At 47.1% G+C, this 27,362-nt stretch overlaps 1 protein-coding gene across 1 annotated transcript in view; it reads left to right on the forward strand.

Annotated features, from left to right (window-relative positions):
- Window positions 1–27,031, forward strand: part of dnai3 (dynein axonemal intermediate chain 3) — an 87,392-nt gene extending 60,361 nt beyond the window's left edge. The window contains exons 15-22 of the mRNA XM_069939394.1: window positions 1,801–1,885; window positions 4,073–4,200; window positions 7,276–7,339; window positions 11,053–11,183; window positions 15,877–16,081; window positions 19,479–19,570; window positions 25,768–25,878; window positions 26,856–27,031. Of these exons, the coding sequence (XP_069795495.1) occupies window positions 1,801–1,885; window positions 4,073–4,200; window positions 7,276–7,339; window positions 11,053–11,183; window positions 15,877–16,081; window positions 19,479–19,570; window positions 25,768–25,878; window positions 26,856–26,972 (933 nt within the window). The 3' untranslated portion in view covers window positions 26,973–27,031. The remainder of the gene's footprint in view (window positions 1–1,800; window positions 1,886–4,072; window positions 4,201–7,275; window positions 7,340–11,052; window positions 11,184–15,876; window positions 16,082–19,478; window positions 19,571–25,767; window positions 25,879–26,855) is intronic.
- The last annotated feature ends 331 nt before the right edge of the window (window positions 27,032–27,362 follow it).

Here is a 27,362-nt window from a genome sequence, read left to right on the forward strand (position 1 = left end):
ATGTGGAATAAGCTTCCGGCGGAGGTGGTTGAAGCAAGGATGTTATTTACATTTAAGACTGGATAATTACATGGAGGGGAGAGGATTGGAGGGGTGCTGGTCAGTGGGACTAGGAGGGTGGGGATTTGTTACGACATGGACTAGTAGGGCCGAACTGGCCTGTTCTGTGTTGTAAGTGGTTATATCGGAACAACAGTACATGCAATTTGGGCATGTGATAAAGTGGAAATGTTTTGGGAAGATCTAAACCAGGTATTAAATAAAATCACAAAAAGCAACATACCAAAAAACCCAGAGATCTTTCTTCTAAGTAATATAAAAAGTAAAGAATTAGGCCTCAAACTGGATGAAGCGCAAAAAAGATTTATTACGATAGCCTTAACTGTAGCCAAAAAATGTATAATGTCAACCTGGAAATCAGAAGACAACCTGAGAATACAGCAATGGTACATAGAAATGAATAAATGTATTCCATTGGAAAAAATAACATGTAATTTAAGAAATAACATCACATTATTTGAACAAATTTGGGAACCGTACATGGAACATAACAGAGAAGTCCTACTGCGGACCTCCACCCCCTAAAGTGACAGAAGGAGAAGAAGACAAAATGAACTGATCCAGTGTGTAAAAGTAGATGACACAAATTTCTTGTTTATTTTCATTGTGTGAGGACATTGTTTAACGGGTTTAATGTATCATATAGATTGAACGTTGAATGAATGGGGGAGTGAGGGAGGGGGGAAAAAGGGGAAAAAATGACTATATTCAAGAGAAATGTGTCTGTATGTATTTTGGTATGGTTCATAGTATGAAAAATAAAAAAATTTAGAAGAAAAAGTTTTCATTCAATATAATTTGGGCGTACAGCAAAGTGACCGTCCATTTCATCCCACGTGTCTGTGCCACCCAATTGCACCTACACCTCTGGTATGTATGTTTTTGAAAGGTGGGAGGAAACCGGAGCCCTCAGGGGAAAACCCACACAGATACTGGGAGAATGCACAAACTCCTTACAGACAGCGCTGGATTCAAACCCTGGTCCCAATCGCTGACACCGTTACCGCGTTGCGCTAACCGCTACGCCAACCATGCTGCCTTGAGTTTTGTTCTAACTTCACAAATGAAGTCAGAGGTCATGTATTTAAGGTGATCTAGGGGATAGCTGGGGACTGTACTGTGGTTATATGTAATTACACCACTAGGTCACCAGGGGGCATCCCGGTGACCTTGTCTATAAAGCAGTCCAGAGCGACAGTCTAGCCTTCCAGGTTGGTCTTGCAGAGACAAGACTTCTTCGTGTACATATTAGTTTATTAAAGCTGTCTTATACTCGCACTGCTGTTGTGGTTATTGTCAGTACATGTACAGCGCGGTTAGGCATAGCAGTTAGTGCAACACTGTTACAGCACCAGCGTTTGGGACCGGGGTTCGAATCCCGCACTGTCTATAAGGAGTTTGTATTTTCTCTTGTGCCTGCGATTTCCTCCCACCCTTCAAAATTGTGCGACGGTAATAGGTTAATTGGGGTATTTGGGCAACACAGACTCATGGGTCGGGATTGCTTGTTATCATATTGTGTGTCTGCATTTTAAAAAATAATTAAAATGAAAAAAAAACTCTGCTTGAAAGAACAGTGGAAGCAGATTCTACAAGAACTTTCAAAATAAGGTTCCTGGGAGTCCAACGGGCAGGAATAGAATGGGCTAGTTGAGTAATGCACATTGGGCTGAATGGCCTTTCAATGCTCACCATTCTACGATTCTCTGATTATGTCTTCTCTCCTCGCATCTCCCATAGGTGACATTACCGAAGATTGAAGCCAGTGGGGAGTACAGCCCAATGAGAATGAGCATGAGGGAGAAATGCACCGACAGGGTCAATGGTAAGGGTTAAATCTCCCACCACCTGAGAAGACCAAGTACATTTCAACACAAGGAACACAGAAAGAATTCCATAACATGAAACCGGGCCCTTCTGCCCCACCTGACCCAACTAGTCCAGTTTACCTGCCCATATCCCCCTTAACGTTTTCTGTCCATGTATCGGTCTCTCTCAATGCTACATTGTCTCCACCACCTCCTCCAGCAGGCTCATTCCATATTCCCCTCTGGGTGACAAGAGTGCCCCTCAGGTCCACTGGTTACAAAATAGTGTGCGCACTCATTTTACAACCAGTGCGCAAATGAAATTAATGTACACACAAACCGAACAAAGTCATTCAAAGTATAGAGTAAAAACTTAACGCAATACATTACTTTGTAGAATCATCCCTGCATGATGTTCCAATATGCCAATAAAGTTTTATTAGCCATGAGAGAGAGGCTGTGCCAAAATGATCTTGAAACAATTTCAAGTTTACATTTGCACAAGCATTCAGTGTGAACATACTGTTGTCATGGGGGAAAAAATTGCTCGTAGCTTCTCCCCCATAAAGCCTGTCTTGCCACAAGCCTGGCCCCCAGTTCGAGTCTGGGTCATTATGAACAACCAACACAGGGATGCTGTCCATTTCTTGCAAATAAAAGCCTTTAGTTTTGGCAATTTCCATTTTTGTGTAATTGATCGTGCATCAGGACATTTTAAATTTAGACGTATTGCAGGTACCATTTCAGTTCTGTGCCCCACTCCTGTATCCCATGTCTGTCCATGGCCTCGTGCACTATCCCACCAAGGCCACCTTTAGATTGGAGGAACAATACCTGATTTTCTGTCTGGGCCCTCTCCAACCATATGGCATTAACATTGACCTCAGATTTCTTCTGGACCACTCCCTGTCCTTTCCTTTCTTCTTTCCTCCAGCTCTCCACCCCCTTGCCTCTCCATTCACAGACCCATCCCCCTCCCCCTGTTTACTGCTGTGTCCCCTGCTCCCTTATCCACCTATTACCTCTGGCCTATGGGACCATGCTCTTCCCACCCCCACCATTTTGTTCGGATGCCTGCCAACATTTTTCCATGATGATGGCCTCTGACATTTCCAGAAACAGTAACTCCACGTTTGCTTTTCAGACCTTCAGCTCCTCTTTGCGCACTTGAGACTCCAACACCTGCAGTCTTTATGCAACAACGTGGGTTGGTGTAGTGGTTAGCCAGCGACTGGGTTCGAATCCCGCCCTGTCTGTAAGGAGTTTGTCTGTTCTCCCCGAGTCTGCGTGGGTTTTCACAGCATGCTCCAGTTTACTCCCACCCTTCAAAACGTACCAGAGGTTGGAGGTAGATTGGGTGCAATTGGGAAGCACAGGCTTGTGGGCCGGAAGGGCCTGTTACCGAGCTGTACGTCTAAATTTAAACCATTGCACAACCATGACACAGCCAACTTAAGAGACTGAGCAACACACTCCTGTTCACAGTATAGTCTCCGACACAGTTGTGTCGAATTTGGAATTTTGAGTGAGTCTCTTTATTTAAAAGGACATTCGTGACAGCCACTTAAACAAAAATGTCTGCTGGTCCTGTGATTGTTGTTTCCATAAAAATGCTAGAGAAACCTAGTGGCGTTCTTTATGTAACAACGATGAAGGCACATAACCAACATTGCAGGCCTGAGCCCCTCATCCCGTTATGAGCTAAAGCAGGCAGGTGCCTGAATTAAATGGGGGGAAGGGGAGAGGCCCACAGGCAGGAGGTCATGGGTGGAGATGGGAGGGAGGGTACAAGAGAAAGTAGCTGAGAAGTGATAGGGTGAGAGAATGGCTCTGTGATTGGAGAGGGAAGAGGGAGGAGAGCTGGAGGAACAGAGATAGAGGGATGAGGAAGAGAGGGAGGACAGGGTGTGGTTGAACGGAAGGCGGAGAAGTCGACGTTAACGTTATCTGGTTGGAGAGCACCCAGGCGGAATATCGGGTGTTGCTCCTCCAATTTGTGGGTGGCCTCGGTTTGACAGTGCATGAGGCCGTGGACTGACACGTCAGTGTGGTAGAGGGGCGCGGAATTGAAATGGGCGGCCATTGGGAGATCCCTGTCGTCATTCACTTGGGAGGACAGTTTGGGTAAAACCATGTGAATTACTTGTGCCTTTCAAGGAAAGCTTGGTAAATTACAAAATAACCGCTCGCTCTCCTTCCTGCAGAAAAAGCCCAACTGCACCTCCTTAAGGGAAAGGGAGAAAACACAGAATACAGCGCCAAGGATGTTCCTTCCACCAGGATTCCCACCATCCTTACGGACATCAGCACATCTCTCTTCATTGGTACCGAAGTAAGTTGCCTAATCTGACCTCAAACCATTGTTTTGAAACATGTGGTGTATTAAACAATCATTCTGGTGAAAAGGTATCATTTCTATAGCAGCATCCACATTCAATTCAGAGCCTTCCTTTCGGAGCACCCCTGTGGCCATTCCCCTCAACAGTAGGTATACTGATGATCTGCCAGGACCAAGTCATGGTGGTCAGGTCTCTGGCACAGAGATGGCCCCTCAGCTCAGTAGGGAAGGGGGGAGAAGAAGTGAGCGTTGGTGGTTGGGGATTTGATAGGGGAGCAGGTAGGAGGTCCTGGCTGGTATGTTGCCTCCCAGATGCCAGGGTCAAAGACATCACAGATCGAGTCCACAGCATTCTCAAGCAGGAGGATGAGTAGCTAGATGTCGTGATCTATGTTGGTACCAATGACATAGAAAGGAGTAGTGATGAGGTTCTGAAGAGGGAATATAGGGAGTAAGGAAGCTGTAAAGCAGGACCTCAGTCTCAGGATTGCTGCCTGGATGGGAACAGGAGGTTGTGGCAGATGAATGTGTGGCTGAAGAGTTGGTGCAGGGGGAAGGGGACAGATTTTTGGATCATTGAGACCTCTTCTGGGGAAGGTCTGACCTGTACAAAAAGGACGGGCTGCACCTAATCTGGAGGGGGAACCAATATCCTGGTGGGCAGGTTTGCTGGAGCTGTTGGGGAGGGTTTAAACTAGTTTTGTAGAGGGGTGGGAACCAGAATGTGAGGAGAGAGAATAGGGCAGAAGGGCAAAAGCATGATGCTATGTGCTCTGAGTTGGTGAGAAAGGACAGGCAGGAAATAGAAATAGCATCACTGTGCTGGGAGTCATCTACAGGCCCCCAAATAGCCCTCAGGACTCCGAGGAGCAGATCAGCAGGCAGATTTTGGAGTAGAAACACAATGCTGGAGAAACCCTGCGAGTCAAACAGTGTACTTTATTTAGCAAAGACATTTCGGGCAGATTTTGGAATGGTGCAGAGGTTCACATGCAGCCCCTACTGCCTCGTCCACTGCACTTAGTGCTCCAGAGGTGGCCTGTTGCCCCCCCTACTGACTCATCCTCCTCCATCTCACCCCTTGGTTTAATTTGGTCTCCCGCTCCCCGTGCATGGCATCTGCCACCCCTCTGCCTCTTGCCCCATGTGCCCCAACCCAATCCCGTGTGGGGCCCCTGCCTCAGCTCTCTCACCCTGTCCCCTTCCCGCTGCTTCCGAACATTCCTCTGTCCTGTTGAGGAGTGTCGGCTCAAAGTGCCGCCCATTCGATCTGCTGAGTTTCTCCAGCAGACTGTATTTGATTTCTTCGCTCTGTCTGCATCAGTGACAGGGATCTCCCAGTGGACACCCATTTCAGTTCTGTGCCCCACTCTTGTATCCCATGTCTGTCCATGGCCTCGTGCACTATCCCACCAAGACCACCTTTAGATTGGAGGAACAACACCTGATTTTCTGTCTGGGCCCTCTCCAACCATATGGCATTAACATCGACCTCAGATTTCTGCTGGACCACTCCCCGTTCTCCCTCCCTTCCCTTTCTTCTTTCCTCCAGCTCTCCACCCCCTTGCCTCTCCATTCACAGACCCATCCCCCCTCCCCCTGTTTACTGCTGTGGCCCCTGCTCCCTTACTTACCTATTACCTCTGGCCTGTGGGACTGTGCTCTTCCTCCAGCTCTTCCCACCCCCACCATTTTGTTCGGATGCCTGCTGACATTTTTCCAGACCTTGATGATGGGGTCAAGCCCGAAACGTTGGTTCTGTATCTTCACATTTGCTACATAAAGGCCCTGTTTGGCCTGCTGAGTTTCTCCAGCATTTTGTGTTTTTACTTCCACCATGGAGTCTGCAGACTTCCGTGCTTTTACTTGTGTTTAGTTTGCGTTTAGTGGAACACGTGTTCTGTCCCCAATGGCCATCCCGGTTGCTGTCGGGAGGTGGTGGAATTGATGAACGAGATGTTTAGACAGCGACCTGAATAGGCAAGGCAGAGAAGGGTATTGGCATCGTGTGAGTAAATGGGAGCAGTGCCCAAGGGCGGATTAGACCAAAAGACATGCTTCTGTGATGTGTGACTCTGTCAGCGTTGGTCCCGGGGTGGATGCTCTGCTCCCCCTGGGGTGAAAGTAGCTCAGTGACTGGCCTGTCACAAAGCCATCACCTCCCTCAGTGCTGCGCAGGTCGGTCAGCTTGGATGTTGATCTCTAGTTGGTGTAGGGGGGGGGGGGGGGGGGGCTCTGCAGCGAACTCTATGACTCTGGGGAAACTGTGTCCCTCATTTCTCATGGAAGCAGTCTGCTCTTCCTATTCACAAAGTAGAACATAAAATTTGACAGCACAGAACAGGCCTTTAGGCCTTCAGTGTTGTGCCAACCCATATATCCCTTTAAAAAAAAGTGCTAACCCCTCCCTACCCCGTAACCCTCTATTTTTCTTCCATCCATGTAACTGTCTAAAAGTCTCTTAAATGACCCTAATGTTTCAGCTTTCACCACCAGCCCTGGCAAGGTATTCCAGGCACGTTGACTGTCCACCTGATCTATGCCTCTCAGAATCTCATAGACCTCTATTAGTTCACCTCTCATTCTTCTACGTTCCAAAGAGAAAAGTCCCAGCTCTGCTAACTTGCCTCATAAGTGTTATTTTACAATCCAAGTTCAAGCAAACAACGTTCTGACAGGTCCATAGAGGACGTGGGTTTGACAACGGGAGGGAAGATGACAAACAAAAAGGGACAGTGATGTTGGGGGAAAGAGACCAGTAACGGATCAGAAAATGCATCTGTAGAGGTTGAGCTGAGTGCTGAGTTGGAAGGTTATAATTCTTCTGTTGCCTGAGCTTTGACCCAGGGGATGGAGGGGTATAGATGGGGTGCAAGCAGCAGAGTTTTGGAGTGTTTTGGGCATAATGTTTGGTGCTGACACGATGCCCAAAGGGACCTGATCATGTGCTGTTCCCTGTTCCGTGCCCCGCTGTTTCTACACTCCCTGTTCTGTGTTCACTGTTCTACGGTCTACGTGTTGCGTCCTGTGTTCCATGTTGTTTCATTGATCTTCACTCTTTTCGTCCAGGATGGAGAAATTATTTATGTCAACTGGCAAGTGGAGAAAGACATGGACACGGGAAAAATGACCAGTAAGTAAACCATTTCTGACGCTCCAACGGACATGCCGGGAAGTAGTTTTGTCTCCATTTAGGTGGTGAGTTTCCTGGCATTGAAACGGCAACCACTGGTCTTCAGATTACTTATTTGCAGCAAAGTGTGTGCATGTCGGCGTTTATTCTCCATCCCTACTTGCCCCATCATGGATCAATAACATAGATGATGGACCTCTGGTCACGCACAGACCCTGTTACAGATCGGAGGGTGGCAGAATTCTTCCTTGAAGTTGGACCAGGTTTTCACAACGGCATGGCTGTTAGATCGTTATTGAGTTCACTGTCACCATCGGAACAATTAAAGTGATTAGACCATTTGTTTTAAACCTTGTTGAAGGACCTGAATTTAAGTTCCCCTGTGCTGTGTTGGGATTTAATCTTGTATCTCCAGAGAAATAATCCAGAGTTCCAGCTGTTGATCCACCAAGTTCACCAGCTTGCTACTGTGCCCATGAAACACTGAGAAGGTGAAACTGCGACAGAAATCCAGGTTACCCTTGGGATGTCTTTCACATCAAACATTGAACAGTACGGGCCCTTTGGCCCGCAATATTGTGCTGACCTATTTATACCGACCAGAAAAAATCTAAGCCCTCCTTTTGTGAGTGAGCAAACAGGTTTGGGAGGTCTCAAAGGCAAGGACTCTGGACACAGTTTTGGTAGGGAAGGATTTTATTTACAGAAGGCAAGTTTGGGAAATGTTAACAGATGCAACGCAAGCACGCACACTTACAGCAGCCATGGGAGAAAGGTAGCAGCTGGGAAACACATACAGTTTATTCGTGATCGTGGGAAAAAGTTGGTGAGCAATTAAACACACCCAGGCAATTAATAGCCACCGTGGGAACAAACTGCATACACACACAAACAACCAAGGGAAAAGTCAATACGATGCCTACCATCCCTTGATGCTGTGCAGGCATCAGTCTATGCTACTTAGGAACAATAATCAACCGGCCCAACTCTATTTCATGCACAGCTCACCAACAGTTGCTCCAGCGCTGTTCCACGGTCCTCAGCCTGGAGTGAGGCAGGGTAGTCCCTCGAAGATGGCAAAAGAGGGAGATCAAGAGCACATGGCACCTTTATGGTGCTGGAGGGTCCATGGGTGAGGCCAAATTTGGAGGATTGTATGCAGTTCTCGTTGCAAAACGACAGGATGGATATCAATAAGATAGAAAGAGTGCAGAGGAGATTGACTAGGATGTTGCCAGGGTTCCAGGAACTGAGTTACAGGAAAAGGTTAAACAGCTACGGACTTTATTCCCTGGAGCTTAGAAGAATGAGGGGAGATTTGATTGAGGTATTTAAAATTATGAGGGGGTCGACTGAGTAAATGTAGGTCGACTTTTTCCACTGAGGGTGGGTGAGATACAAACCAGAGGACATGGATTAAGAGTGAAAGGGGAAATGTTTAGGGGGAACTTCTTCACACAGAGAGTGGTGGGGGTATGGAAATGTTTCAATGAGCTTTCCTGCCCCTCCCCCCATTTCTCCTAAATTCCAGCAAGTACAAGACAAGAGCCGTCAAACGCTCCTCATGTGAAAACCCTTCCATTCCCAGAATTATCTTAGTAATTCTCCTCTGGACCCTCGCCAACGTCAGCACATCCTTTCTTAAATGAGGAGCTTCAAACTGCTCACTATCCTTCACGTGAGGTCTTCCCAAAGACTAAGATACTTCTTCAGGACCACAGGAAGGGATTTTTTCATTAATCCTGCAAGACCATCTCCTGCTTTGGACACTGCTAAAGGTTCTACACCTGCAAATTTACCGTCCAGCACTTTTAACCACGACTCTGGGGGAGCAACAATACGGCATCATGGAGTTGGGGAGAGTGGGAACGATTGTTCAAGGGCACAACACGATATAAATCAGCTGGAGAATTTAAGGAGCAGAGTTTTGGGGTTTAGAGAGGAGGGGTGTGGAGACTGGATCAGTGGGGGTTTAAAGAGGAGGGGTGCAGAGACTGGATCACTGGGGGTTTAAAGAAGAGGGGTGCAGAGACTGGATCACTGGGGGTTTAAAGAAGAGGGGTGCAGAGACTGGATCACTGGGGGTTTAAAGAAGAGGGGTGCAGAGACTGGATCACTGGGGGTTTAAATAGGAGGGGTGTAGGGACTGGATCACTGGGGGTTTAAAGAGGAGGGGTGCAGAGACTGGATCACTGGGGGTTTAAAGAAGAGGGGTGCAGAGACTGGATCACTGGGGGTTTAAAGAGGAGGGGTGTAGGGACTGGATCACTGGGGGTTTAAAGAGGAGGGGTGTAGGGACTGGATCACTGGGGGTTTAAAGAGGAGGGGTGTGGAGACTGGATTACTTGGGGGTTAAAGAGGAGGGGTGAGGAGACTGGATCACTGGGGGTTTAAAGAGGAGGGGTGTAGGGACTGGATCACTGAGGGTTTAAAGAGGAGGGGTGTAGGGACTGGATCACTGGGGGTTTAAAGAGGAGGGGTGTGGAGACTGGATTACTTGGGGGTTAAAGAGGAGGGGTGCAGAGACTGGATCACTGGGGGTTTAGAGAGGAGGGGTGAGGAGACTGGATCACTGAGGGTTTAGAGAGGAGGGGTGTGGAGACTGGATCACTGGGGGTTTAAAGAGGAGGGGTGTAGGGACTGGATCACTGGGGGTTTAAAGAGGAGGGGTGTAGGGACTGGATCACTGGGGGTTTAAAGAGGAGGGGTGTAGGGACTGGATCACTGGGGGTTTAAAGAGGAGGGGTGTGGAGACTGGATTACTTGGGGTTTAAAGAGGAGGGGTGAGGAGACTGGATCACTGGGGGTTTAGAGAGGAGGGGTGTGGAGACTGGATCACTGGGGGTTTAAAGAGGAGGGGTGTGGAGACAGGATCACTGGGGGTTTAATAGGAGGGGTGTGGAGACTGGATCACTGGGGGTTTAAATAGGAGGGGTGCGGAGACTGGATCACGGGGGTTTAGAGAGGAGGGGTGTGGAGACTGGATCACTGGGGGTTTAAATAGGAGGGGTGTGGAGACTGGATCACTGGGGGTTTAAATAGGAGGGGTGTGGAGACTGGATCACTGGGGGTTTAGAGAGGAGGGGTGCGGAGACTAGATCACTGGGGGTTTAGAGAGGAGGGGTGTGGAGACTGGATCACTGGGGGTTTAAAGAGGAGGGGTGTGGAGACTGGATCACTGGGGGTTTAAAGAGGAGGGGTGTGGAGACTGGATCACTGGGGGTTTAAAGAGGAGGGGTGCGGAGACTGGATCACTGGGGGTTTAGAGAGGAGGGCTGCAGAGACTGGATCACTGGGGGTTTAAAGAGGAGGGGTGTGGAGACTGGATCACTGGGGGTTTAAAGAGGAGGGTGTGGAGACTGGATCACTGGGGATTTAGAGAGGGGTGTGGAGACTGGATCACTGGAGATTTAAAGAGGGGGGTGTGGAGACTGGATCACGAGGTTTAAAGAGGAGGAGTGTGGAGACTGGATTACTGGGGATTTAAAGAGGAGGGGTGTGGAGTCTGGATCACTGGGGGATTTAAAGAGGAGGGGTGTGGAGACTGGATCACTGGGGGATTTAAAGAGGAGGGATGTGGTGACTGGTCTACTAACACAAAAGAGGTCTGGGACAGATCAGCCGTGATCAGAGTGAATGGTGGGACAGGATTGAGGGGCCGAGCAGCCGTCTATTTTCTCTTTCCTGATGCCATATGCGTGTTCCTGTTGCAGCTCCAAAACCCACCCACTGTTACCTCGTTCACGATGGGCCTGTGAACACGATGCAGAGGTCACCATTCTTTCACAATATCATCCTGACTGTGGGAGGATGGACAATTGCAATTTGGAGAGAAGGTGCTACTGTGAGTAATTGTGAATTCAGCCTCCCACTGACCCAAAGCCAAACTGAAACATTCTCTACCCGCCCAAAAATCTCATTTTCTCACCCACCCTTCAGCTCCTGATAGTTACTACCACTCAATTCTCAGACTCTTTTTAAAAAATTTATTTAAGTTTTAATTCAATTTAATTTAGACATATAGCCATGGACAGACGTGTGAGTGCGGGAGTGTGACCCTGAACCGAAGTAATTGGCCACTGGGAGGCCACTATGGTTGCGGACAGAGAGGAGGTGCTGAGCGAAGCAATCTCCCGGTCTGCAACCAGTCTCTTCGCTGAATAGAAGGCCACAAAGGGTGCATTGGATGCAGTAAATCAGTCCTGAAGTGTTGCTTCACTTGAAAGGCCTGTTCCGGGCCCCAGACCGTGGTGAGGGAGGAGGTATGGCACCTCCTGCGGGCACAGGGGGTGTGATAGGTGGGGAGGGATGAGTGCACAAGGGAATTATGGAGAGAGGAGTCCCTGTGGAAGGCCGAGAGAGGAGAGGGGAAGATGTGCCTGGTGGTGGGATCCTGTAGTAAGTACTGGAAATTCCAGCGGATGTGTTGCATGCAAAAGCTGGTGGGGTGGTAGGTGGGGGCAGAGGGGGCCAGGGCAGATGAGTGGGAAATGGAGGAGAAGTGGGTGAGGGCTGAGTTAATAGTGGTGGAGGGGAAGCCACGTTTGTGGAAGAAGGCAGACATTTCAGAAACTCTGGACTGGAAGACCTCATCTTGGGAGCATATGCGGTGGAGACAGAGAAATTGAGAGAAGGGGGGTGGAGTCCTTGCTGGGGACAGGATGTGAGGAATTGCAGTGTGGGAGTTGGAGGGTTCGTAGTATATGTCAGTGGATAGCTTGTCTCCGAAGATAGAGACAGAGAGATCCAGGAAGGGGAGAGTGATATCAGAGATGGGGCAGGTGAATTTGAGATCAGGGTGGAAGTTGGATGAAAATTGGATGAAGTTGACAAGCTCATTGCAGGTACATGTGGCCATCCCAATGTGGTCGTCTATATACCAGAGGAAGAGTTGAGGGGGTCTTGCCTTTGTTGGCCGGCAGCATAGATTGCTTCACAAAACCCACAAACAGGCAGGCAGAGCTGGGACCCCTTTAGCATGTTACCATGCTCTTCCGCCCCATGAGTCTTTGCCTCCCAATTAACCTACACTCCCGGTACATTTTGAACTGTGGGAGGAAACTAGAGTCCCCATGGAAAATCCACGGAGAGAACATACAAACTTCTTACAAACAATATGTGATCCGAACCCTGGCCCGAGTCACTGGCACTGTAACAGCGTTGTGCTAACCACTACGGTCTACACGATAGGGGATCGCTATACTCATTGAGAGACTCATTTAGGACTTGTGTTCATCATTTATTGCTGTATATTTATATCTGCATTTGCCCAGTTTGTTTACAGTTGACAGTTCCTAATGTTTACAGTTACCGATCTATAGATTTGCTCAGCCTGGCCTTGAGGAAAAAGAATCTCAGGGTTGTATGTGATGTCATGTACGTTCACCGACAATAAATTTAACTGTGAACTTTGAACTTTTAATTTAAATGTAGACATATAGCTCGGTAACCCATGCTGCCCAATTACACCCAATGGACCTACAATCCACAGTACGTTTTGAACAGTGGGAGGAAACTGGAGCCCCCAGAGGAAATGCATTCAGGCACGGGCAGAATGTACAAACTCCCTACGGACAGCGTGGGATTTGAACCCAGGTCTCGATCACTGGTGCTGTAAAGGCATTGCATGAACTGCTATGCCAACCCCACCAGGGTTTAATCCTCAAACACTGCTGAATGCATGGGTCCTACCTCCTGACAGCATTCACCATGTCCCTGGGGAGCATCAGCACCTCTTCACTGACAACCTGCACCCTATTTACATTTGCATGACACCCTTCACATCCACACAGTCACTCAAACCCCACACACGCGCACTTATAGCACACTCCAACCAAAGGTCATCAGATATTGATTTGGATCTAACGATAATGAGTTTATTGTCATACACATTGTGCAGTGTAATGGAGCACTGAAATTCTTGCTTGCTTATTTAGCAGATAGAGAATTTTTATTTCAGTACCAATGACCAGGGTTCGAATCCGATGCTGTGTGTAAGGAGTTTGTACACGCTCCCCGTGTCTGCGTGGGTTTTCCCTGTGGCTCCAGTTTCTTCCCTCCATTGGAAACATACGTGGTTAGTAGGTTAATTGGGTGACACTGGTTTCATGAGGTGCAATCAGCTTTTACCGTGCTGCATCATTAAATTGATGGCTCGACCATCGAGATCGTCAAGAGTATCAAGTTCATTGGAGTGCACTTGGTGGAGAATCTCCTGGTCCCTTAACACCAGCTCCAGAGCAAAGAAAGTCCAGCAGCGTCTCTACTTCCTGCGAAGGCTGTGAAAATTCATCTCCCGCCCTCCATCCTCACTACATTCTACAGAGGATGTATCGAGAGCATCCTGTGAACTGCATCACCGCCTGGTTTGGAAGCTGGACCACCTCAGACCGCAAGACCCTGCAGAGGAGAGTGAAGTCAGCGGAAAAGATCATTAGGGGCTTCTTCCTACCATGACGAACATCTAGAACACACGATGTAGGTGAAAGGCAATAAACATTGTGAAGGACTCCTCCACACACCCTTCACGTAAACTGTTCTCCCTTCTGCCGTCTGGTAGGAGGTACCGTAGCACTCGGACCCCTTACATGCAGATTGGGCAACAGATTTTTTCCCCCAGCCATCAGGCTCCTGAATTTCCAGAGCGTATGTGGATAGTGAACCGAGGACCTTTACTGTATATGTCTTAATATTTTAACATTTCAATATGTTTAACTTCTGTTCTAACTTACATTTATGTAAATTTGCTCCGTGGTCATTTTAAAATGTTCTGCTGCTGAACAGACACATTGTTTATAAACATAACAATTACAGCACGGAAACAGGCCATTAGGCCCTTCTAGTCCGCACCGAACCAAACACCCCTTTCTAGTCCCACCTCCCTGCACAATGCCCATAACCCTCCATCTTCTTCTCATCCATATACCTGTCCAACCTTTTCTTAAATAATACAATTGACTCCGCCGCCACTATTTCTCCCGGAAGATCATTCCACACAGCTACCACTCTCTGAGTAAAGAAGTTCCCCCTCATGTTACCTCTAAACCTCTGCCCCTTAATTCTTAACTCATGTCCTCTTGTTTTAATCTTTCCTCCTCTTAACGGAAATAGTCTATCCACATCCACTCTGTCTATCCCTTTCATAATCTTAAATACTTCTATCAAATCCCCTCTCAACCTTCTACGCTCCAAAGAATAAAGACCTAATCTGTCCAATCTCTCCCTATACTCTAGATGCTTAAACCCAGGTAACATTCTGGTAAACCTTCTCTGCACTCTCTCCACTCTGTTTATATCCTTCCTATAATTAGGCGACCAGAACTGCACACAGAACTCCAAATTAGGCCGCACCAACGTCTTATACAATCTCAACATCACCTCCCAACTCCTATATTCCATGCAATGATTGATAAAGGCCAGCATACTAAAAGCCTTCTTCACCACCCTATTCACGTGAGTATAAAAACTATACCTTAAAATAAATTAGAAAGAGAATAAGATAGATGACAAATGTTCAATGCAGACGGCCCTTTTGTGGTGTCGGAACAGTCCCTGATCAGTGTAATCAGGGAGGTTCAAGAGCCTGACAGCTGTTGGATAGAAACTGTTCTTGAACCGAGAGGGGATGGTCTTCAGGCTTCAGGGTTAGCGCAACACGGTTACAGCGCCAGTGATCAGGATCAGGGTTCGAATCCTGCTCTGTCCATAAAGAGTTTGTATGTTCTCCCCGTGTCTGAGTGGGTTTTTACCCGGGGGCTCCGGTTTCCTCCCACCCTTCAAAATATACGGGGTGGGGTTGTAGGTCATTTGGGTATAATTGAGTGGAACAGGCTCGTGGACCAAAATGGCCTGTTACCGTATTGTAGGTTTAAATTTATAAATGTAAAATTAAGATTGGGTCAATTTTTACGTAGACGGGGAATTAAGGAATATGGGGAAAAGGCAGGTGGGTAGAGATGAGCCGATCATCAGGTCAGATACGATCTCATTGAATGGTGGAGTAGGCTCGACGGGCCAGATGGCCGACTCCTGCTCCTATTTCTGATATCTTATGAAGCACTGAATAGGTGCTCCTCAACTTGTGATGGGGGGGTCACCTTCCACCAAACCCATCGTAAATCGAAAAAGGAAACCGCACCTCCCATTTTTAATATTCAAAATTTAATTATCTTAATCCACACTGGGAAAAAAACCATGAATGTGAACAGCTGAAAGCACACTGGGCATGAAGAATGTTTGAAGCAATGAACTAAAATTAATTGCTGGATGCTGGAGATGCTAAAGTGACAAGGTCGTCGATATTACTCTCGTATCCGCATATCGCAAGTGCGGGAACAGGTCAGAATTTGAAATTGAAAGTACGGATTCAAACCATCTTTGAGAGATTGTAAGTACCTCGTGTGTGAACCGTGGAGAAACTCTGTTTAGTTTTATCTGGTTGCAGATGTACAGATGATAACAAATGTGACCTTGAGGGTGTTGGTGGAGGGAACTGCTGGCATGTGTGATATGATGGGATGATCTGGTTTGATTGACAGCTTGGGCCTCTCCTGCACTCTGCATGCTCAGCCAAGCGCTGTACGACAGGACACTGGTCCCTCACCAGGCCTGGAGTCTTCATTATTGGGAAGGAAGACGGGAACATTGATATCTGGGATTTATTGGAAAAGACGCACGAACCCTCGCAGACACAGAACATCTCTTCTGTCCCAATAAGCTGTATAAAGCCCTGCATTGTTTCGCGTAAGTACCGGATTGGGGAGGCAAACTACCCGATGCTCAGTCACGCAGCCCAGAAACAGGCCCTTCAGCCCACAGAGGCCCTGCCTACCATCACCCACCCATTTACACCAATCCTACCCTGATCCCACTTTATCCTCCCCCCTCCCCCTCACCTACACACTGGGGCCAATAAACCCACTGACCCACACATGCTCACAGTGGAAATGTGCAAACTCCACACACAGTCCCAGAGGTTAGAACTAAACTTGGGTCTCTGGGGGCGGTGAGGCACCAGGGGTTCAGGATTCCTCCCACTTCCCAAATGCCCCCCAGTGTGTGGGTGAGGTGGAGAATCTGGAGGGAGATTATGGGAATGTGGAGGACGGGGAATAGAGTGAGGTCGGTGTGATGTTGTGGTTAGCATGGACTCCGTGGGCTGAAGGGCCTGTCTCATTGCTGCCTCTCTTAATCACTGGATTAGGCTGCGATGGGCCAGATCTCCTGCATCTCTCAAGGATGTTCATGGACCTTGGCAGCCAATTCAGTGCTCGACTTTTCCATGTGTGGGCACAGAGGTATGATCGGGGGCCCTAACGATCAAGACAGCTGTGAGGAAATGGTTCCTATAGGAATGCCATGGGCTGGAGTTTGGAAACAGAGATTGTTGGAATTCTCCTCCAGTATCTAACCAATGGATTGCAATAAGACAGGGGACTGAAAAAAGGGTCAGAATCAGAATTTATTGTCATGAACAAGTTAAAAGATGTGTTGTTTTGTGGCAGCGTCACAGAGCAAACCTTGATATAAATTATCTTATAAAAATAGTGCACAAAAAGTCAAAGTGAGGCAGTGTCTGGGGTTCTTTGTTCATTCAGGAACCCGATGGTGGAGGAGCCACTGGGTGCTCGTCTTCAGGCTCCTGTACTTTTTCCCAATGGTAGCAAAGTGAAGAGGGCATGGCCTGGGTAGGGTCTTTGAGGATAGAGGCTGCTTTTTTAGGACACCACTTCATGTAGACGTCCTTGTCGGAGTGAAGTCTGGTGCCTGTGATGTCACAGGCCGAGTTAACAACCCTCTGGAGTTTTTTTTCCTGTGTGGTGTCAGCTACCATCTCGCCGGGTTATAAAACAGGCTGGAGGGACTGAAAAGCCTTAGCCTGTTCTGGTGTCCTTGGGACCACTGTACGCTTCCCATAATATCCTGGGATTATTATCCCAGGTGCACTGGTTTCCTCCCACTGTTTAAAACATACCAGAGTTGTAGGTTAATTTGGTGTAATTGGGCGACATGGACCTTTGGACTGGACTGGCCTGTTACTGTGCTGTACGACTACCGCCCAGTAGCACTAACTTCTACTGTGATGAAATGCTTTGAGAGGGAGGTCACGGCCATAATTAATGCAAACCTAAGTAAAGATCTGGACTCACTGCAATTCACCTGTCGTCACAATCACTCCACAGCAGATGCAATATCGCTGGCTCTCCACTCAGCTCTGGATCACCTCGAAAACAGCAATTCATACTTACAGCAACTCTTCATCGACTACAGCTCGGTCTTCAATACCATTATTCCCTCAGTGCTAGTCAAGAAGCTACAAACTCTAGGCCTTTGTGCCCCTCTCTGCAACTGGATCCTTGACTTTCTCATTGGAAGATGACAGTCAGTACAACTTGGAAACAATGTCTCCTCCTCACTGATTATCAACACAGGCGCACCGGAAGGATGGGTGCTTAGTCCACTGCTTAATCCCTGATTATACACCCATGACTGTGTGGCCAGACACAATTTCAATGCTATCTACAAATTTGCCAATGCCCACAGTTGTCGACAAAATCACAAACAGCTATGGCCTCTCATATTTATCTCCCCCAATCTAAGTGGAAACATCTTACTCACATTTACTCTGTCTACACCCCTCATTCTTCTTCGTTCCAAGGAATATAGTCCTAACCTGGTAACTCATCTTCTCAGCACTCTTTCAATCTTATTGATATCTTTCCTGCTGCTGGGCAACCAGAACTGCACACAATATTCTAACTGTGGCCTCACCAATGACTTAAATAACTTCAACATAACAATCCAACTTCTATACTCAATACTTGGATTTATAAAAGATAAGATGCCAAAAGCTTTCTTTACAACCCTGTCCATATGCCTTCAGGGAACAATGTATTCCCAGATCCCTTTGCTCCTCCACACTCCTCAATGCTCCACCATTTACTGTGTATGTCCTACCCTGATTTGCTCTTCCAAAGTACAACACCTCACACTTGTCTGCATTAAATTCCATCAGCCATTTACTGGCCCAATTTCCCAGCTGATCCAGATCCCTCTGCAAGCTTTGAAAAACTTCCTCACAGTCCACGCTGCCTCTGAACTTTTGTGCCATCAGCAAACTTGCTGATCCAATTCACCATGTTATCATCTAGGTTATTTATATCGATAACAAATAATAATGGTCCCAACACAGATCCCTGAGGCACATCACTCGACACAGACCTCCAGTCTGAGAAGCCACCATCCACCACCGCTCTCTGTTTTCTTCCACCAAGCCAATTTCGAATCCAGTTTGCAACCTTTCTATGTAGACCTAGTGTCCTAACCACCTGAACCAACCTCTCATGTGGAACCTTGTTAAAGGCCTAACTAAAGTCCATATAAACAACTTCCACAACCTTCCCCTCATCAACCTTGTCGGTAACTTCCTCAAAAAATTCAACAAGATTTGTTAAACACGATCTACCACAGAGACATCCATGCCGACTGTCCTTAATGTGCTGGTGACAGTCCAAATAACTATATGTCCTATCTCCAGAAATCCTTCAAATAATTTTCACCTGAAAGAGGGTTATAAAATTATGAGGCAGGTGGGTGGAGATGAGCCTGTTATCAGATCAGCCATGATCTCAGGTTTGACAGGCCAGATGGCCGACTCCTGCTCCTATTTCTGATGGGAACCAGTGATAGGGTGGACAGTTGGAGACTTGTCCCAAACTGGACATTTCAAATTCTAGAGGGGATGGGTTTAAGGTGAGGGAGGAGGGTGTAAAGGAGATTACATACCGTGAGGAAGGGCTCAGGCCTGAAACGTCAGTAATATGTTTACCTCCTATGGGTGCTGTGAGACCGGTTGAGTTCCTCCAGCATTTCTGTGTCTTTACTAATGAGATCTATGAGGCATGTTCTGTGGCACAGAGAGTGGTGAGTGCCTGGAGCAGGCAACCAGGGGAGGGGTGGAACACACACACACACACACACACACACACACACACACACACACACACACACACACACACACACACACACACACACACACACACAAATGGGTAAGAGATGGAGGGAGGGGGAACCTGGGATTAGTCACATTGGGGGTCCATCAACACTTACTAATCCCCATCGTTCTCTGTGCGATCCTCAGAAAAGCAACATCTACTGGCGGTGTCTGATGACTTTGGAACCCTGCACATCCTGGAGGTGCCTTGGTCCCTGCGATATCCGTTCAACCAGGAGGTGAGTAATGAGAAAGCGCCCCTTTCCCCAGATCCCATCAGTGGCTGGGCCAAACCTGCAGATCAGCAGAAAAATTCAGCAGGGATTATCTCACAATCCCAGTTGACACCACAGTTACAACCATCTTGAGGACACGCGATAAGAGCAGGAGTAGACCACCCAACACTACAGCACAGAAACAAGCCCCTTCGGCCCTTCTAGTCTGTGCCAAACCATATTATTTCTCTAGTCCTACTGACCTGTCCCCAGTCCCTATCCCTCCATCCCTCTCCCATCCATGCACCTGTCCAAATTCCCCTTAAATGTTAAAAATGAGCCCACATTCACCACTTCAGCTGAAAGCTCATTCCACACTCCCACCACTCTCTGAAGTTTCCCTTCGTGTTCCCCCTAAACTTTTTCCCTTTCACCCTTGACCCATGTCCTCTGGTTTGTATCTCACCCACCCTCAGGAGAAAAAAGCCAACCTACACTTACTCTTGTCAATCCCCCTCAATTTTAAATACTTTGATCAAATCTCCCCTCACTCTTCTACACTCCACAGAATAAAGTCCTAACCTGTTTAACCATATAACAATTTACAGTACGGAAACAGGCCATATCAGCCCTTCTAGTCCGCACCAATTTACGTGAAACTCCACTAGTCCCACCTACCCACTCCCTGCCCATAACCCTCCAACCCCCTCACATCCATGTACTCATCTAACCTCCTCTTAAATGACAATTGACCCTGCTGTAACTACCTCTTCTGGAAGATCATTCCACTCAGCCACCCCGCTCTGAGTGAAGAAGCTTCCTCTCATATTACTCCTAAAGTTTTTCCCCCTAACCCTTAACTTATGACCCCTTGTACCAATCTCCCCTACCCTCAGGAGAAAGAGCCTATTTACATTTACTTTATCTATTCCCTTCAAAATTTTAAATACTTCTATCAAATTCTACCCCCCCCCCCCCACCCCTCAACCTTCTACATTCCAATGAATAAAGTCCAAGTCTACTCAATCTTTCTCTGTATACAAGATACTGCAATCCAGGCAACATTTTTGTAAACCTTCTTTGCACCCTCTCTACCTTACTGATATCCTTCCTATAATTTGGAGACCAGAACTGCACACAATATTCCAAACGTCCTCACCAATGCCTTGAACAGTCTCAATATCACCTCCCGGCTCCTATATTCTATGCTATGATTTATAAAGGACAGCATATCAAAAGCCGTCTTCATCACCCTATCTACATGAGAATCCACCTTCAAAGAATGCTGAACCATTATTCCAAGATCTCTCTGTTCCTCTGCATTCCTCAATGCCCCCCTCCCCTTCACTGCATATGTCCTGTTTTGGTTATTCTTCCCAAAATGAAGCTCTCCACACTTATCGACATTAAACTCCTTCGGCCACCTTTCAGCCCACTCTTCTAAGCAGTCCAAATCCTTCTGCAGTCCATGAAAACCCTCCTCATGATCCACAACTCCCCTTATTTGTGTATCATCCGCATATTTACTCACCCAATTTTCCACCCGTCAACCAAATCATTAAAATAAATGATGAACAACAAGGGATCCAACAAAAAACCTTGAGGCACTCCGCTCATCACTGGCCTCTATCCTGATAGAGAGTTGTCCACCATGACCCTCCACCATGACCCTCTGGTGCCTATCTTCCAACCACCATTGAACCCATCTGACTATCTCTATATTAATCCCTAGAAACTGAACCTTCCTCACTAACCTTCCATGCAGAACCTTATCAAAAGCCTTACTAAAATCCAAATAGACCACATCTACTGCTCTACCTTCATCAACCTTTCTGGTCACCTCTTTAAAAAATTTAACAAGATTTTTCAAACTCTACTTTCCCCTCACAAACCCATGTTGGGAGTTGCTGATCAATCCCTGCCTTTCCAGATATTTATACATATTATCCCTAAGAATTCCTTCCGTTAGTTTCCCCACCACTGATGTCAAACTTACTGGCCAATAATTGCTGGGCCTACACCTTGCACCCTTTTTAAACAACGGAACCATGTTTGCAACCTGCCAATCCCGTGGCACCACACCCTCCTCCAGTGACCATTGAAAAATTACTGTTAGAGCCTCCGCTATTTCCTCCCTGACCTCCCTTAAGGTCCTGGGAAAAATCCCATCAGGACCAGGAGCATTATCTACCTTTATATACCCCAGCAATTCTAAAATCCCCCTCTTTACTAATTCCCATCTTTTCATTAGAAAAGATCTTTGCCTCACCTATCCTACACAATTCAATATCCCTTTCCCTCGTGAACACTGATGATAAGAACTCATTCAATATCTCCCCCATCTCATATGGTTCCTCAGACATTCCACCGCTCTGATTTTCCAATGAATCTATTCTATCCTTAACTTTCCTTTTGCTGTTCACATATCTGTAAAAACCTTTCGGATTTGCTTTCACCCTATTTACTCTAGCCCTCTTGTACCTTCTTTTTGCCTTTCTAATTTCCCTCTTAAAGTTCTTTCTACAATCTATGCATCATTCAGACATCTCGTCCATCCCCTGCTTCTTGTATTTAACATAGGCCCTCTTATCCCGAACCAACTTCCTAATCTCTCTAGAAAACCATGGCTCCCTTGAACATTTGACCTTGCCTTTTGTCCTGACAGGAACATAAAGATTCTGCTCTCTCAAATTCTCACCTTTAAATGCTCTCCAATTCTCCTCTACATCCTTTCCAGCAAAAAGATCATCCCAAACTACTCCCTGCAAATCCCTTCCCATTTCTTCGAACCTTTCCCTGTAACTCTGACAAATCTACTAGAATTTTTTGAGGATGTAACTAGTAGAATGGATAAGGGAGAACCAGTGGATGTGGGATATCTGGACTTTAAAGAGGCTTTTGATAAAGTTCTGCACAGGAGATTAGTGTACAAAGTAAAGCACATGGTATAGGAGGCATGGGATTGAGGTGAATAGAGAATTGGTTGACAGACAGGAAGCAAAGAGTAGGAATAAGTGGGTTCTTTTCTGAATGGCAGCCAGTGACTAGTGGGGAACCGCAAGGCTCAGTGCTGGGACCACAGTTATTTACAATATATATCCATGACTTAGATGAGGGAATAGAAAGCAGCATCTCGAAATTTGCAAATGACACCAAGTTAGGTAGCGGGGTTAACTGTGCAGAGGATTCAAGGAAGGTGCAGGGTGACTTGGACAAGTTAGGTGAGTGGGCCAAGATGTGGCAAATGCAATATAATGTGGATAAATGCGAGGTAATCCATTTTGGAGGCAAGAACAGGAAAGAGGACTATTATCTAAATGGTATCTGATTAAGAAAAGGGGAGATGCAGAGAGACTAGGGTGTTGCTGTGCATCAGTCATTGAAAGTGGGCGTGCGGGTGCAGCAGGCGGTGAGAAGGGTGAATGGTATGTTGGCATTCATAGCAAGAGGATTTGAGTCCAGGGGTAGGGAGATCCTGCTCCAGCTGTACAGGCCCTTGGTGAGACCACACCTGGAGTAGTACTGCATGCAGTTTTGGCCTCCTTATCTGAGGAAGGACATCCTCGCCATGGAGGGGGTGGAGAGAAGGTTCACTAGACTGATACCATATGAAGAAAGGTTGGATAAACTAGGCTTGTATTCTCTGGAATTTAGAAGATTGAGGGGGGATATATTATAGAAACATAAAATTCTTAAAGGGTTAGACAGAATAGATGCAGGTAGGTTGTTTCTGATGCTGGGAAAAACCAGAACCAGGGGTCACAGTTTAAGGATAAGGGGGAAGTTTTTTAAGACTGAGATGAGGAAAAAATTCTTCTCTCAGAGGGTGGTGGATCTGGGGAATTTGTTTCCACAGGAAGTAGTTGAGGCCGGTTCCTTGTCAATATTTAAGAGTAGGTTCGATTTGGCCCTTGTGGCTAAGGGGATCAGGGGAGAAAGCAGGAACTGGGTGCTGATCAGTCATGATCATATTGAATGGCAGTATAGGCTTGAGGGGCCAAATGGTCTACTCCTGCACCTACTTTTCTCTGTTTCTATGAAGTCTGGGCAACATCCAAGTAAATCTTCTCTGCACTCCTTCTATCTTATTGACATCTTTCCTTGTGGAGGGTGAGAGAATTATAACCCCCCCACCCCCGACTGGCATCTGAGTAGCAACTCACAGGCCTGACAGTTGGACAATGGGTTTTGCTCCGAGGGGACCCTCTCAATCTCTTTCCTGCCTGTACCTCCTAGAGGACTTGTGCAACCAGCTCCATGCCGAGGTAGGGTGACTGAGTGATCGCTGAACAAATCCAGCTTCATGCAGGCAATGAGGAGGCAATATTTTAACGTAGCATCATTCTGATGATCGATGAGGAGAAAGTTGAAAATTCCTCAATGCAAAGGGACCTGGGAGACCTCGTGCAGGACAGCCTGAAGGTTGAGTCGGTGGTGAAGAAGGCAAATACAATGTGGGCGTTCACTTCGAAAGGAATAGAATCTAAGAGCAGGGATGTGATGTTGAGGCTTTTATAAGGCCCTGGAGAGACCTCATGCGGAAGATTGTGGGCAGTTTTGGGCTCCTCATTTCAAAAAGGATGTTCTGACATTGTGTTCAGAGGATGACTCCAGGAATGAAAGGGTTATCACATGAGGAGCATTTGACCTGTACATGTTGGGATTTAGGAGAATGAGGTAGGAAATCGCATTTTGATCATTGAAAGGTGTGGACAGAGTAGATGTAGGAAGGTTGTTCCCCATGGTGGGAGAGTCCAGGACAAGAGAGAACAACTTCAGGATTGAACAGAGATGTGGAAGTATTTCTTCAGCCAGAGGGAGGTGAATCTGTGGAATTTGTTGCCACAGGTGGTTGTGGAGGCCGGGTCGTTGGGTGTATTTAAGGCAGAGATTAAAAGGGTAAAAACACAAAGCTGGAGAAATTCACCAGGGCAAATAGTGTCCTTTATGTAGCAAAGATAAAGATACAGAACTGATGTTTCAGGCTTGAGCCCTTCATGAACTGTCAGTTATGTATCTTTATAAAGGACACTGACCTGCTGAGTTTCTCAAACATTGTGTTTTTACTTCAACCTCCGGAAGAGGTGGTTGCAACAGGGTCAATTCTGTCATTTAAGAGGAGGTTAGATGAGTACATGGATGTGAGGGGGTTGGAGGGTTATGGGCAGGGAGCAGGTAGGTGGAACTAGTGGAGTTTCACATAAATCGGTGTGGACTAGAAGGGCCGATATGGCCTGTTTCAGTACTGTAATTGTTAGATGGTTTATATATGGTTACTTGGTGTCTGCAGACTTCCATGTTTTACTAAAGATTGATTCGTCAGGGCTTCAAATATTATGGGGAGAAGGCCGGGCAGGGGAGCTGAGTGGGAAATGGATCAGCTCATGACTGAATGATGGGGCAGACTCGAAGGGCTGAGTGGCCTATTTCTGCTCCTATGCTTTCTTCTTTGGCTTGGCTTCGTGGACGAAGATTTATGGAGGGGTTAAAATGTCCATGTCAGCTGCAGGCTCGTTGGTGGCTGACAAGCCCGATGCGGGACAGGCAGACACGGTTGCAGGGGAAAATTGGTTGGTTGGGGTTGGGTGTTGGGTTTTTCCTCCTTTGCCTTTTGTCAGTGAGGTGGGCTCTGCGCTCTTCTTCAAAGGAGGTTGCTGCCTGCCAAACTGTGAGGCGCCAAGATGCACGGTTTGAGGCGATATCAGCCCACTGGCGGTGGTCAATGTGGCAGGCACCAAGAGATTTCTTTAGGCAGTCCTTGTACCTTTTCTTTGGTGCACCTCTGTCACGGTGGCCAGTGGAGAGCTCGCCATATAACACGATCTTGGGAAGGCGATGGTCCTCCATTCTGGAGACGTGACCCACCCAGCGCAGCTGGATCTTCAGCAGCGTGGACTCTATGCTGTCGACCTCTGCCATCTCGAGTACTTATTAATAGTCTTATTAATAGCCTGACATTTTCAGTGAAATGGGCCAAACCACATACCGAACCTCAGTTCAACCATCACACACAAGGCTTTAACTCCCACCCCAACAACACCATGGGATGGGACTCCCTTTAACAGAAGGACTGCAGGTGCTTTGATGCTTCCCCACCTTTACAAGGGGCGGTTAGGGATGGGCAATAAATGCTGGCCTTGCCTGCGGTGGACAACTTCCGTGTCTCTATGGGCAACATGTCCCGAAATGGTCCCCACTGCCAGCCTTCTCTCCTTGTGCAGAGATCCACAGTCGAAGGCTACTTCGATAGAGAGGTGAAGCGACTGGATTACTTTGAAACGAGGAAAATACGAAGAGCTGAAATGAAGAAGGAAGGTCATATGACAAGTCAGGTGAGCAAAGCGACCTGTTCCCTCGTGGTGCTGGGACTCGGCAGCTCAGTGTCGTGGAGAGATGGGGGTCAGTCAATGTTTCGGGTTTGGACCCTTTGTGATGAGGTACATCACCCCTCCATAAATCTTTGTCCGCAAAGCCAAGCCAAAGAAAAGAAAGAAAACATGGATAGTAGAGGCCAAAGTACAGGCCTTTGAGCCCATGATGTTGTCCTGGCCCATAATCAACTTACCCAACAATCTTTCTCTCCCTCTCACCCATAACCCTCTATTTTTCTTTCATCCATGTGCCCGTGGAAGATTCTTTTAAATGTCCCTATTGGACCAGCCTCCACCATCACCCCCAGCAGGCATTCCAGGCATCCACAGCTCTGTTTAAAAAAAAACATACCCTTGATGTCTCCCCTAAACTTTCCTCCCCTCACCTTGTACAGAAACACCCTGGTGTTTGCTACTCCTGCCCTGGGAAACAGGTGCTGGCTATCTACCTTATCTCTGCCTTCCATAATCTATTAAATCACCTTTCATCTTTTTTTCACTCCAAAGGAAAAAGTCCCACCTCTGATAACTTCACCTCATGAAACACATTCTCCAATCCAGGCAACATCTTGGTAAATCTCTGCACCCTCTCCATAGCTTCCACAACCTTCCTGTAATGAGACAACCAGACCTGAACACAATATTCCAAGTATGGTCTAACCAGAATTTATTGAGCTGTAACTCGTGAACTCAATCCCCCGGGCTAATAAAGGCCAACATCCCCGAGGCGGGCTTAACTCTCCTATCAACCTGTGCGGTGACCTTGAGGGATGTATGGATTTGGACTCCATGGTCCCTCTGTTCATCCACACTCTTAAGAAACCTGCCTTTAACCCTGTGCTGATGTGGGAAAGGATTGAGGGCGAGGGGGAGTTGGATCTTTGGGGTAAAACTGAAATGGAACGCAGGCATCTGACAGAGCTGGTGTTACCTTTCAGGAACCTACCATTGGGGCAAAGACCATGGGACAAATGGAGGAGGAAATGAGAAAGGAATATTCTGTTTATCTGACGGATGAGAAGAAAGCCATCTTTGCCCAACTTGGAAAGACCTGAAAACCTTTCCAGCTGTATATCTTTTATATTAAATAATAAAATGTGATAAGTTAAAAGAATGTCAGATCAGAATTAGCAAGCACAGGAACCAAGTCTGAAGAAATCCTGGTGAGGTCACCGTTAAAGTCTCCGCAGAACACAGTGAGCTCTCGGACAATATGGGTGTGGATCAGAGAGTTTAGGGACACACACAGAAACAGACTCTCCGGCCCAACATGCCCACAGCAACCAAAACCTCCCACCCACACTAGACCCTCCCCATAACCCTCTGAACCCATCCTATCCAAATTATTTCTTAAATGCCTGCCTCAACCCCCACCTCTGGCAGCTTGTTCCATACACCCACCACCCTCTCTGTAAAACACTTACTGGTCAGGTTCCTGTTAAATC

This window comes from Narcine bancroftii, chromosome 5, assembly GCF_036971445.1.
Source record: "Narcine bancroftii isolate sNarBan1 chromosome 5, sNarBan1.hap1, whole genome shotgun sequence".
Lineage (NCBI taxonomy): Eukaryota > Metazoa > Chordata > Chondrichthyes > Torpediniformes > Narcinidae > Narcine > Narcine bancroftii.